Source organism: Mustela erminea, chromosome 13 (genome assembly GCF_009829155.1).
Source record: "Mustela erminea isolate mMusErm1 chromosome 13, mMusErm1.Pri, whole genome shotgun sequence".
Taxonomy (NCBI): Eukaryota; Metazoa; Chordata; class Mammalia; order Carnivora; family Mustelidae; genus Mustela; species Mustela erminea.
Window position 1 is genome coordinate 8,142,196 of NC_045626.1, and position 14,671 is coordinate 8,156,866.

General features: G+C 41.7%; 1 protein-coding gene across 1 annotated transcript in view; it reads right to left on the minus strand.

Moving 5' to 3' along the window:
- Window positions 1-10,426, minus strand: part of DOK6 (docking protein 6) — a 376,586-nt gene extending 366,160 nt beyond the window's left edge. The window contains exon 1 of the mRNA XM_032309552.1: window positions 9,969-10,426. Within this exon, the coding sequence (XP_032165443.1) occupies window positions 9,969-10,034 (66 nt within the window). The 5' untranslated portion in view covers window positions 10,035-10,426. The remainder of the gene's footprint in view (window positions 1-9,968) is intronic.
- Between the last annotated feature and the right edge of the window lie 4,245 nt (window positions 10,427-14,671).

Consider the following 14,671-nt stretch of genomic DNA (forward strand, 5'->3'; position numbering starts at 1 on the left):
AGCGTATGAATAAGGAAGGAGAGAAAAGAATGGACAGAACTGACATGACAGGAGGGGAATAGCAAATAACTTTTCTGAACTGAAGAACCATATCAAGCCATAAAATCCAGAAGCACTATAAACCCAAGAATAATAAACAGAATTAAAATTACATTTACACATAACATAGAAAAATTCCTGAAAACCAGAAAATGAGGGCATTAAATGTAGGCAGAGGGGAAAAATCTGATGATTTTCCAAAGGTGACAATAAGACAGCTAACTTCTCAATGCAAACAATGATAGTCAAAAGACTTGCTTCTCTGCAGTGCTAGGAAAAAAAGAAAACCAACCTTCTGTATCAGTGATTCTCAATCCTGGCTGGCCTCTAGAAGTAAAACAGGCCTTTCTAGGACGCTGAAGCTCACCATTGATTGGTCTTCTTGCCCAAATACTACTTCACTACAATGAATTCTACAGTCAGGGATGTTGCAAAGTGGAGAATGAACATTAACCCTTCTTATAAAATACATTAGTAACTTCTCGGGTTTTTAGAACATTGTAAACCCTTTATTCTGGGCCTTTACCTCAATACCCCTCAGCCATCTAGACACATATTATTAATTAGGTATGCTATTTCTTCTGCACGAACTCACAACAAAGCCTTCTTTATTCACGATTTCTCAGCTTAGGGTGACTTTCCATGCAAACCACAAAGCACACACTGTCTAAGTGTACTCAGTAGGTATTTGCCATATGTTGTCCCAATTCTCTCTCCACACCCATCCACTCATGTTCTGTCTCCTCAATTCGGAGACAAAGAACAAAAGGCAGAACAAAAGAAACCTGGGAGACAACAGGAGTGCTACACAGCCGGGGCTGCCTTGCAGAGCCATAAACCCAGACCTACGAAGAATACAAAAGGGACTCCAAGGTACAGGGTTTCTCCTTTAATGAAGTCTGAAGCATTGACTCTCCAATAAGGAAACCATTACAGCATCATTCAGAACTTACTGAGTTTTAAATGAAGTACAATTTAAACAGCCATGGTTTTGTAATCGCTTAGATGAGAATACACAAAGTAGAAGAAGGAAGTCTTTGGTGAGTAGCCATATTGATGGCCTCCCACGGATGCTGGGCATCACGACGACAGACAGGAAGAATGATCCAGAGTCCTTAGAAAATTCTGAGTTATGTCCACCACATTGTTTCAGAAGTGAATTTCTGTCCCTTGAAGATACTCCTGCTTTATCATTTTTGTATTCACATTATAAAGGCTCACAGACTGTCAGTAATTAGCATTGTGTGACTGATTTATTGCATAACTCTCTATTTTGGGAATGCCAATTCCTTAGTCTCAGCACTAATAATGGTGTTTTTAGTAGTTTACAGTGTTCTAACAGATCTCACATTTTCCTTATTTCTCCTCAAATCCTCACTGTGTGATAATGATTATCAGCCAGAGCACCACAGTCAAAACCCCTGGGGGGACTTCAGAAGCGTACCCCTACTCACAACCCAGCCAGACCAAATCAGTGAGGAAAGGCACAAGCTCTCGAAGTAACTTCAACATGCGGTCATAACTGAGGCTCACTCTCTTTAAACAGAGGTCTAAGTAATTTAGATAATCACGTAAAATATCAGAAAGCAACAGTACATGTGTTAAGCAGCCATCAGAGTTTTAAATAGCTGTTATTTTAAATGTATGGAAAAACACATTTCACATGTATACATAATTTGGTAGCTTCCAGTTAAACTCAACAGCATGGTTTGGCACTAGACATGCCTTTGTTTAGAAGACTTAACAGAGCTCATACGTAAAGATTCCCAAGTGTAATGAAGTCTATAAAAGCACCAGGAAAATGATGACACAGGTGCTTCCTACAGCACAGCCCCCGGGTCCTTAACACATTCAGGGAGACACACTCCCACTTCCTCATAAGTTAAATGAGAAGTCATACTTTCCAAAGCAAGTTCAAATATGTAAGAAGTATGTTTTCATTCTTTTTCTTGAATAGTATGTTAGAAACTTCACTTAGGGTTATGTAAACAGAGATACAGAATTTTCTCGTACTGGTTGAGAACCTTTAAAAGACATAGTTTTTGAAAGGTATGCTAAATTTCAACTTCAGCTAATATCAAATTTTTATCCAAACTAAGAATACTGTGAACATGTAAGAATTTATATAATAAAAACTTAGCTTATATGCCATTAAGACATTTTATGAACACTTTCTTCTCCTGTTAACCTTCCTATTATATTTGTATATAATTCAGTGTGTGTATGAGGACTTACAAGTCATTTGGAAATATATACCATTATATTTAATATATAACACATGTATGTGTATCATGTATCTGTGTATGTATGCACACATACACATAAACAGACACACATACATATTTAAAAGAATACTGAATGGTCAGAGAAAACTGATTTCATGTTTACAAGGAAAAACTTATGAGAAGAAAAATAACTGTACATGTTTATTCATGTAATATATCTTATATAAATACCTACACATAAGTAACAAAATGGCATATAGACTTTTTTTTTAAATATGAGAACTGAAAAAGAAAGAGAATATCATTTAAGTATATCTGTTTCAATTCTTTCCCCTTAAAAGTAGCAAGCAACACAACAAATAAACAACCAAGTCTCCGAGGCAGAGGTCATGGTCTGGTTCAGCACTGCCCAGTGTGTCCGGATTTGGGTAACAATGTCACACTGTGTGCTGCATGACTACATCACTACATAACATCTTTTGATTTGCCAGATCCCAGTAAAAATGTATATTTTTAAATTATGCTTTTTTAAATGAACTCATTTTTCATTAAGTTAATTTAAACATAATCTTTTACGTAATTATCTTGAAAGATCCTTTTCCATAAACAGAGGTCATGCTGGAATAAGGGGTTTAAATCTTTCTAAAAACATTTTAAAGTCTACACAGACACTATCAGCTGCATTTTGGAACCAGTTTTCTATACTCAAAAGCAGGAATTAGCCAGTTTTTCGATGGTACAGTGAAAATGAAATCATGTCCATTCAAAGTGGCCTGGAGAAATATCCGCATAGTATCTCCTTACTGTGGCATAAATCCTCTCACTAAATAGCAATTTTTTCCAGTTTTATTGAGATGTAATTGATAGCTTACATCGTGTAAGTTTACAGTGTACAATACAGTGATTTGTGTACACACTGTGAAATGATCACCGCTGTAAGTTTACTTCATATCCATCTCCTCACCTAGTTACAACTTTTCTTCTCGTGAGAACTTTTAAGATCTACTCTCCTAGGAACTTTAAAAAAGACAATACTGTATTGTCAGCTACAGTCACCATGCTCGGCACTACATTTCCAGAACTTACTTAGCTTATAACAGGAAGTGTGTCTTTCCATCGCCTTCAGCCATTTCCACCACCTCCCACCTGCCGGTAGCACTTTCGTCTGCAATGTAAATAACTTAGAGTCGAGTCAAGTGAGTGATAATATTAGCTTTACACCAGGCACCCAACTGAAGAAAACACATTTACTTTGAACAGTACACATAGCTGTGTCGCTGCTTGTCTACGTGTACTACAAAGTGGAAGCTGTTGCATTGTAGATATGACACTGCTCCTGAAGTTAGGATACCTAGATTTGAGTATACGCATCCACAGATAAACCCAGTCTGTCTCTAACTCTGACAGATTCACTTTACTTCCTTTGGATTTGCATTTATGTATAAAAGTTTAAATTAAATGAGGGTAAAATTAAATATACTTTCAAAAGCATGCTGGGAAAATTATGTAAGCTAATATATGTGGAAATTCTTTATAAGCCGTAAAATAATACAGCAAAATGCAAAATGATTATGTTACTATTATGAAGCCTCAAATCAAACTTCAAAGTGTTCGTCCTCTCAATCATTTTACTATTAAGCCAAAATATTAGCCAAGATTTTACAATGAATTTAGTATAATAACAGGAGAAATATTTTGTGCATGTTCCAAATATTACAACCACCATTTATTTCAAACAACATGAGAATATTTTTTTTAGTACATGAGTTCCTGTTCCCCACTAATAACGATATATCATTTATTATTCCATTCAACTTGACTGACAGGTGTACTAGTCTCATTGAGGAATAGTGTTATAATATGAAAAGGAAGTACTCAAAGGATAATCCTGCTCTGTGTTGTAAAATAGAACTAATGGAGATCTATGCAGAACGTTAGTGAAAATGCTCTCTACCTATATTCTTGAGCTCTTCGGTCAAAGTTGCCAGAGCTTGAAGAAAAACAGAAAATACATGAGACAAAAGCAGTAACACTGAAGTAAAGGAATCAGAGTTATTTTCTCTTTTAACTAGTTTGTCCCATTGGATAGAATTTATTTTTTTCTTAAAGCTAAAACTTCAAAAGTTATGAAATCCAGAAAAGATCATTAGATGGCGGGAAAACAGGTAATTTTTATTTTGTTTCTATTGCTTGCCTTTTATCTTTGCTTAGTCTCTAAAATGAAGAGGATGTAAACAGAAACAGACCAAAGACAAGAATACTTATTTAGTCCCAGTCAACATTATTCACATGGGTTATTATGATCCAAACGGAACACAATATTACAACGAAAATACTTCAACAAAAATGGGTCACACCTATTTCTAAGACCTGGGCTTCAGATTAAACTATTTTTGTGTGTTATTTTCGACTGATCTAAATATCAACCATTACTGAGCACTTCTGAAAGGCATTTAAGGAAACTGGCAATGTAAATCTTGCAAATAAATATTTGACCACTGTGTGATTACCCACTTATAAATTACTCACAATTTATTTTGGTCATTTGAAAGATTTCCCTGAGTACTGAGTATAATCTTTGTTATCTGAAGAAATGCCATCTTTTGAGATTCACCTTGCCAGCAGTCATGTGTAAATACGTAAGATAAAAACTGAGATGTGAACTTTTACATCTCACTCCTGATTTAACGGCTTGCCCCAGGTAGTGCACAGACATAATCATTTAATATCAAAATCCAGCGAAGTATTTTTACAGTTAGGCTTATTTTTATTTTCCTTGTTTTTGGCTCTCAGTCTCGAAAGTTCAAAGAACATCAGGCATGCCCATGTGCAGGCATAAGGATTTTTTAAAAAGACAAAAAAATCTCCTTAATTTCTGAAAATACCTGAAATGTCACGTGCACACACACACAACTGCAAACAAATTAATATATAGGGATTCTACAGAACATATACAACTTTTTTCAACTCTAAAATTCTAAGATCCAGTAATTCTTGTAGAGATATATAGACAGATAAATAGGTACAGACAGAGATAAAGAAATTAAGTGGAATGTATACAATATTAAACTCCTAATTATACTCACCAAAAATAAAACTAGCTAAAATAATTAGACTTTTCATACCTTCTAAATTCTATATTTAATGAGAAAGAGATAAATAATAACCATGGCTATAATGATCCTTTTTAGAAAGCAATGTCCAGGATACAGAATATTCTAGAAAGAGAAAAGGTTAAGTATACCCAATACAATGTCCATGTCTTAAATCCATAGACTGAGAATATGTATCTGAAGTAATGATCATGAGAGGTTTTTTGAACTTTTGAATGGTCAAAATCATTAAGTTATTTACATATTTTATCTTAAATATATTTAATGCATCTACTTCCTGGAAAATTGGTAATGCGTGTCATACAAGATAGAATTACTCTCTCTCTCACACACACACATACACGCACACCAGCTGATAAACAGTAGATGCTCCATAATTATTGATCATTTGTTGAATATGCAACGCCCAACTGTGTCTCGAGACGTTCCTTTGATACCTACACGCACCAATACAAATCCTTCACCTGACTTTGAAAAAGCAATAGAAAACAATTTCTGTAAAATGCTATTTGTCTGTGTACAATGTGCCTTGACAGTTCACACTGATGTATTTGAACAGAATTCCTTGAAAACAATGATGTGAGGCCTGAGTCCAGAATTAGTCAAACTATGTGTACCGTGAATGTGTACAGTGAACTTAATGGTAGGGATGATGATTTCCCTCCATAATGCTGCATTTACCTTTGTTACATTATAGAGTCAATAGGCCACGCGTAAAGTTGTATTAATGGTTTCCGTGGTTGAGTTCCTAGTTTATCTGCAAACCAAGAATGGGTTGGATATTTTATAGTATATGCCTTGCTGACTTAATTTAACCTATCAGTGTTCAGAAGGAAACAGGTAATAAAGGCTAAGAGATAAACAATTTTGACCAAAATGCTTTTTCTTTTTTTTTTCTTTTATTTAGTGTTTTCAGTAACCTTTTCTTAGACACAAAATACTGACCAGCATGGTATCTTGTGAATTTTAATACTAACCATGCAACATTAAGAGAGCAAAAGGAATGGAACTATTGTAAGGGCTTTTAAATCATGAAAAGGAAAACAATATATCCATAGAAACAGTGATATGTTATAATGAAAAATCAACACACTCTATGAACAAATGACTGTAAGAGTCATGTCGTTATATGTTTAATGACTTAATACCTTTAAAAACTTAATGAAGCCTGGGTGGCTCAGTGGGTTAAGCCTCTGCCTTCAGCTCGGGTCATGGTCTCAAGGTCCTGGGATAGAGCCCTACATCAGGCTCTCTGCTCAGCGGGGAGCCTGTTTCTCCCTCTCACTCTGCCTGCCTCTCTGCCTACATGTGATCTCTCGCTATGAAATTAATAAATAAAATCTTTAAAAAATAAATAAATAAAACTTTAATTATCAAATAAACATATTTTTAAAGGGCATGGGTAAAATCCAGGATAATACCATTTTTTTTCAAAATTATTTTCCTGAATGGAAGATGGACTGATTAATGAGTCCAGACAAATTTCAAAGCAAACATTCTAAAAAATTGTTTAATGCTTACACTTCATCCAAATAACTGGCTAGGGAAGTGGCCTCAACAGGTAGCACTAGATTCTCTAAGAAGACACATGGTAAGGGCTCTTTCAACCACTTGGAACTAGAAGCACCTGCATCAGGGTTGTCCCCCAGCCTAGAGGGCAAGTAGCACTTCTCTGCCCTCCTTCTGCACAATAGGGAACACTAACTTATGAGGAGTAAAGGTTACAGTAGAACATTTCACCTCAAAATATATTTTCATGTCATAATAATCTCTGATGCCACTGCCTTCATGCCAAGGGTTTTTTTCCCCTTAGAATATTATAAAATTTGATTTTTGAAAGCATGAGTTCTGTACATCATAAATCAAATAGCTATGCATATTTCACTGGAATTTTTATTTTGATATTTAAATATCATAAGAGAATCATTATGTAACTTCTGAGTTAAAATTATTTTATTTGGAAAAATCTATAGTTCGGAGTCCATAAAAGAAGTAATATGTACTATTAACTATGAAAATGAAATTTTAATATTTAGATAAATCCTGTTTCTATGATTTGGGATAGGAATTTTCATGTGTAAGGCACTCATTATCTGCTTAGAGTTTCACTATCTTATGAGACCCACTTAACTTACTAAGGTTCACAGAAACATGTAGATGAAGTTGTGTCATCTGAAGTCACCCTTCTGAATACTAGAATAGTCTGAATAGAAAGTCTAAAGTTTTTTAAATACATAATATTCTTCAAAAATAATCAAGGTTAATTTAACTTAATATTTCGATTTAATATTAAAACAAAACTATTTCAACACCAAACTCTGAAGTTCACCTTTCTCAAGCAAAAATGGAAGACAAAATTAATTTATATATAAACGTATTTTTATTGTTTTCTCTGAAGGGTGTCCTTTACAAAGGTGTCTCTCTCAACAGTGAGTATGGAAAGAGAGGACTTGGGGTTGCAAATGTATTTGCACACAGCTTTAGGAGGAATGGTATTTTAAGAGGACATTTCAAAGGCTGTTAACACCATGGTTACCCAAGAAGCAGTCAAAGCTCTTTCCTTGGATCCTATATTTTAATTAGGTGGCATATTCAGTTTTTGTTGTAGGAAATCCTGGAAAGCTGGGAGTGGGAGAGGAATCCTGCAGACCCCGGGGCCAGGGGCGGGGTTCTCAGGGTTCCGCTCCTTACTCATTCTCACGTACTTAGTGACTCTGTGAAAGCAGATATACTTCCCCCCTGATCATCCATCAGTTTACACCGTCTGAGGTGTCAGACACAACTGAGATTCCAAGAAGACGGAAAGAGCGAGAACGACGAGCAAGCACCCTGCGGGAGAGCAAAGGGCTTCAAAGGTCAAGTTCCTGAAATGCTTCTCCCCTCCAGCTCTTTCTTGCTCGGCAGGTGCGGGTGACAGATTGGAGCACTGCGTCCCGGCCGAGAGAAGCCGTCAGCCTCCGGGACACCCGCAGTTTCACACGTGGGATCGTCCTTATTTCGCTGGAGAGGAGCGAGGCGCAACCGCCCGCGCAGGAGCAGCCCCGGCAGCCCGGGCCCGGGGGCTGCCGCGCGCGCCGCTCCCCGACCCTGCTGGGGCGCGCAGCTGCGCACGGAGGCGCCCGGCGGCGGGGTGGGCGGCGGCGCGGTCCCCGCGCGTGGCACTCCCCGCTCCCGCAGAGCTGCCCAAGTTCGAGAGCGGGTCTCTCGTCTCCTTGGGGTACAGTCTGCATCTTCAGGGTGAACCCCGGAAGGGGCAGCCCCAAAAGCCAAGTCTGCCTTTTCCCCTCCCCCCGCCCGCTCCCCCACACCTGCGTCCACCAACTCCTGACAAGGCGACTTCGGGGTGCGTAGTGATCCGACCTCTTTGGGGGGTTCTGCCCTACGTTAGTTCAGTTCTCCAGAGATATATTTAGCCTTATTTTTCTTTCTTTCTTTCTGAGTGAGGAAATAAACGAACTTCTCGCTCCTTTTCTTTCCAAGTTGGAGGATTCACCCAGTCAGCAGAGAACGCGGGGAATGTTCTCGTTCAAGGCCGCTCTGCCCCAGCATTCCGGAGCTTCGCAGAACTGGAACTTTGAGAACAGGGAGCTACAGAAACAGCCCAGGGAATGCGGGTAAGGGGCCCTTTCGCCCCCCAACACCGAGCTTTCCTTCCTGCTCCGGTCCGGCCCGCCAAGGTCGTTCCGGGTCGGCCACCTCCCGTGGCGCGCGCGGGCCCCAAGGTCCCCACCGCGACCCCCGAGCGTCGTGCCCCCGCTCCCCGCGCCCGCCCCGCCCGCCCGCCTCGCGGCTCCGCGCCGGGTCCTCGGAGACCGTCGGCGCGTCCCTCTTACCTCCCGGTCTGGACACTAGAGAACTTCTGAACCCCGGGGGGGGGGGGGGTCCTGCACTGTTTCTCTGCCAAGTCAGGCGGAACACGTTTCACGAAAAAACTACGACAAGGTCTCCATAAACTTTGCCATCGCGAACGCTGCCGTGTCAGCGGCCGTGAGCACACACCTGCCTGCACACGGGCGCAGGTGCACCTGTCCGGGCGCGCAAAGGGCCAAGGAGCCTGCCCCTGGGCAGACGCTCAGGGCGCCGTCAAGTCGCTGGCCGTCGCCGGCGGGGACGCGCGGCGCGGGGAGGGCGTCGAAAGAGAATTTCGAAATGGGCTCGGGAAGCGGGGACTGGAAAATGGTGATTCTAGATACACACACAGGAGCGTCCGTGCACGTCCTGCACACTGCCAAGCCTCCGCGAAGGCGCACACTTTGAGAACAGAGCGCTGGGGGCTGCACTGTATACACAGAAGGCCCCGCCGAGGCAAATTCATCTTAAAACTGACAGTCCCTTTCGTCTACACGACTTCCCAGTCTGGTCCACACCAGCGCCGTGCACATGAGGATGGGGACCCGGGCGCTCCCGGATCCCTCGACCCGGTGTGCTGAGCCCCCCGAGGCAGGTGCGGGTCCCCACACCCGCCGAGCAACAAGCGGGCTGTCAGCTCTTCGGGCCGGGTCCCTCTGTGCCCCCGTCCCCGCGCGGGTCACCTCTCCCCGCCGCCCCCGCCCCCCACCACAGCCGGCCGCGCCGAACGCGAGCAACTCACCCCCAGCTTCCTGCTGCGGATTTTCACGTATCCCTGCTTGACTATGTCGTTAAAGTTGGAGGCCATGGCCAGCGCGTTCGGGCTCGTCCCCTCCGCGATCGGCTTCCCGGAGTCGAGAGCCGCCGTCCGCCGCCGGGTCCGCGCAGGTCTCGCATCCAGCCAGCCGCCGCCACAGCCGCGCCGCCGCCCGGTTCCCCGAGCTCCCGCCGGCGGGGACGCGGGCTGGTGGCAGGGCGGCCGCGGACGGGGAACGCGGCCCGGCGCCGCGAGCAGCGCCCGCCCTCCTCGTTCCGGTCCTCACCTCCGCCCCCCGCCGCGAGCCGAGCGCCGGGCCCGCGCCGCCGCCAGCTGCGGGCGCCCCCACCGCGCCGCCGCCCCCGGCAGCACCCACGGGCTGGCGCCTCACTCGGCGGCGCACAGCTGGCCGGAGCGCACCCGCGCGGCTCCCCGGCGCGGGGGGAGGGGCGCGCGGGGGGGTGCGGGGCGGGGGGAGGCGGGCCGAGTCGCCCGCCCGGCTCCCTCCCCCTGGCCCGCGGGGTGGCTGCGCTCGGAGATGCTCGCCAGACTCGCTTCATCCCTCGCAACTCGGGCGGGGAGCTCCTGCCCTCCCCGCGCCCGGGGTCGCAGCCTCCGCCCCCCACCCGGCTCCCTCTGCCCGCATTGCTCTCCCGGGTGCGGGGTTCCTGAGGACACGGCTCCTCATTCCGGGGCTCTCAGGGTCCACTCCCCCGCTGGACACCGGGGAAAGGGCGGCGGGGATGCTCGCAAAGAGGAGGAGGCGAGCGGGAGCGAGACGATTGTTTATTTCGGTGGCCTTGTGTACGTGCATTTTTGTTCCTAAGCACACGCTCGCCTTCCAGGTCTTTGCCCCATTAGGAAGTGCAAAGCGACGCCGAGCCCTTCCTGGTGCACACAAAGAGACCAACCGTGCGCATGTGTCTAATCCCTCGGCTGCTGGGGAGACCGGAGCAGTCAGGCGAGGCAGCCCTTCGCCGACGTCCTCTCGCCCGGCAGCGGCGCGGAGCCCCGGAGTGGGCTGATTTATGCACGCGTTTCAGTTAACTATGACTCAAAGTGCCTCGTGGCTTTTCATCTTCTGGAGGAAATGGAGACCATTACTATTACTGGTGGCTGCAAATGATTTATGGAAATGTACAACTTGTTAAATGAAAACAATGGAGAACAAACCCCCCATTACGTACGAACTCATAACATTCAAAAGTAGGCTATTCCCGAGTGTAAAGAAATTTTAATTTAAAAATTATATCATTTTTATAAGATGCAAGGAAAAAATAGTATTGAATTCTAACTGGAGGCAATGTATGGGTTTTGGCTATAGGCAAGACTTTAGTACCTAGAAGCTCAGGATGTTATTCTTTAAGAAAAAAATATAAACTGTGTAAAGATTGAAAATTTTATAAATGACTCATTCATTTATAGAGTCTATATTTGATAAAAGTTCAGAAGATTATGTTTCTTTTCTCATTTACCATAGCGAGCCATATCATCCCATGTTTTCCGTTAAAATTTTTTTCTGCCCTATTGAGAACATAATCATTTTAAGAGAGAGAGAAAACTACTTGATTGAAGGGAGGAAAAATCTGAAAGCTTAAGGAACAATAGCATGTCCCTTGCCCCAACCAAATAGGCACCCCTAAAAAAAAGTTGATTTTTGCACCATCGTTAGCAAGAGCCCCATCTGGAACCCATCCAACTCAGCGGACACTTTAACGTGCCTTAACAGCATATTATTCCGCCGCCTTCATTTATGCAACAAACGTTGGTTTGGACTATCCACCAGGAATAATACCAGATGCTGAGGCAGTTATTTCGAATCAAAGGCAAGATCTCTTAGGCTGTAACTCTGGAAGGAACTCGAGCTCTGACCTTCCCAGAAAATTTACATAAACTCCCTCTTGGTTTGGTGTGATTCCGGCCCTGAAATACCTGGGGCTATGTTGTCTGTTCCAATCACTTGTTGCTATTATGTATACTACCTGGTTGTAATTTCTTTATGTGAAGACTGATTTAGATTTGCAGATGCTTTAAATACATTATTTCATTCAGTCCTCTTGCTATGCCATGTGTTAAGCAAAAAACAAAACAGAAAGAAAACTTGCCATTTCATAGATGAGGGTACAGAGGCTCTGAGACAGACATTCAGTTGTAGAGATACTGTTTCTAGACTGGTTTGGGGTTTATAATAATTTCTATGACCCCTAACTTTCCCCATCATTTATAGAATAATCTGTTTCTACAAATCAGTTGTGAGGTCTTTGAAGTCAAAGACTCAATAATAATCGCAGTGTGTACTTAAAGGTGAGATACATTTTATAAACTTGCTTTTAATAATTATATAATGATTATACTTTTGCTCACATATAGGTCTTTACCTATATAGGTCTATACCTATATAGGTCTATACCTATATAGGTCTTTATAACATCCTAAGATGATTTAAATATTCCCCTACGGTTACTTTAGATTCTTAAATTTCTGATGGAGTGTGTGTGTGTGTGTGTATTGTGTGTGTATATACAATTGATTGTATCCTCATGGCCTCATTTATTGTAGTCATCTAAGTCTCAAACTTCTGTTATGTAGTAATGTGACTTAGAAATGTGAGGACATTGTGTTTTTTTTCCAGAGTAATTCATAAGAAGTGCTATATGTATTCAACTAAATCACATCGAAAAAAAACCAAAAAGTTTGACTGCTCCATTGATTAGAGGGCTGAAGAGTTGTCAGCCCAATACATCCATTAGAAAATTCTCCACCAAATGTCTACCTAATAGCTTTTCAGCCTTGGGTGATCATTGCGTTGATACATTATGTCGTTAGGGTTTGTAAAATTGTCATTATCTGATTTAATTTTATTCCTGAATTTATAAACTATTATCTTTTAAAACTATAGGATTGTCTTGAAATCAATTCCTTATAGAGAATATGCTTGATTCTTAACCCTTATCAACGATTTTTCAGAAATATTGAATATGTTCTAGCAAACACAAAAGAATACCCTCCTCCCTTAGAAATATCTTTAAAAATGGAGTTTTGTATATGTAATACATTTCAACCCACCAGAGTCATTATTCTTTGGGGGATTTTAATTGCCTGGTCTTTAACCAGAAGGAGCTGCTTTATTTGACATTTTTGTGTTCTTATCAGGTACCCATGGACCTTAATAGCTTTGTTGTGATCAATCACAAGATATCCCCATTCATCTTGTACATTTCCAGCTCTAGACCTGAAATCCATTCTTTTCCCTAGGAAACTTTGTTTGTCTTAATGGGAAATAAAATTCAGTCCCCATAATCTGGTTACGAGGGTGTTATTTTTGCTACTGATTCTAAACTTTTCAGCTGCAGGAACATGAAATACTTTTATTTTAGAAATATATTTCAAAAGAGAAAAATTCTGTTTTATGGATGGCTCCAATTCAATTGTTGTTGATACTACTGTTGAAGTATGTAAGCAAAGATCTCATATTTAAGGATTGCTTCTTTTCTTTTGAGATTTTCATTATGTGAAATAGTTAACATATTTCCAACAATCAAACCTACCAAACAAAGCACGTAGAGAGATATAGTTCTGATTTTTGTCCCTTCCTATTTTCTACCTCTCTTTTTAGGAAACCATTTTTATTAGTTTTTGTTTTATCCTTACATTGTCTCATTTTGATGATATAAGAAAAGATATATGTGTTTCTATTTCTGTTTTTCTTACACACACAAAAATAGCATACTACTCATAATCTTATCATTATAGTAGATAGCCTCTAAACTAGGTCCCCAAAGATCCCCAGGTTTTAGAATAATGCCCCATAGAATTTCTCCTTCTGAGTGTGGGCTGAACTTCTTGACTAACTTCTAGTGACTAGAATGGCAGAAGTGATGGAGTGCCTTTTCTAAATTAGGTTATAAAAAGACTGTAACTTCAATTTGGGTGATCTTTATTGGATTGCTGGCCCTGGAGGAAGCTAGCTGTCGCAATATGAAGCAATCCTGTGCAGAGACCTTTGTGAGTCAGCTTAGGGGTAGATCATCCAAGGCTTTCCAACAGCCCTGTGAGGGACCCTCCCCAGGGAAGCCTTTAGGTGACCACATCTTACCCAGCACTGAGAGACCCTGAGCCAGAACCAGCGATCTAAGCTTCTACTGGTTGCTCCTAAATAATGAATGCTGTAAGACACCAAAAGTTTGTTTTCATCTTTCCATATGCTGACTTTGAGGGCATTTTTTAAATGTATAAATGGGTAACTGAAATCTATTTTGGTTTGTGGAAATAAGGTGCATGGCTTTGCATCCACCAGTGGCCATGAGAAAGATGTTAGTGAGGGTTTCAAGGCTTGCAACCTTGCAGACAAATTGCAAAACATCGGACGCTGAGGACACTGTGAGTGAGATCTTACAATAAAGTGAGGAAAATATTACTGGAAATTGGAGGAAGGAGCCCTATTACATGTGGAAGCAGGAAACTTAGCTGAACTGTTTCTGTAGCTCGGTGGAAATTAAAATATTTATCCACTAAACTGTGTCATCTAGATAAGATTTCCAAGCAAAGTGTTGGTGTTGTAGTCTTCTTCTTGATACTTAGAAAAATGAGAGCAGAGAGGGATAAACTGAGCAGTTTAAACCTTAAACAAAAAGGAGCCAAGAACTGATAGATTTTTTTAAGATTTTATTTATTTATTTATTTATTTA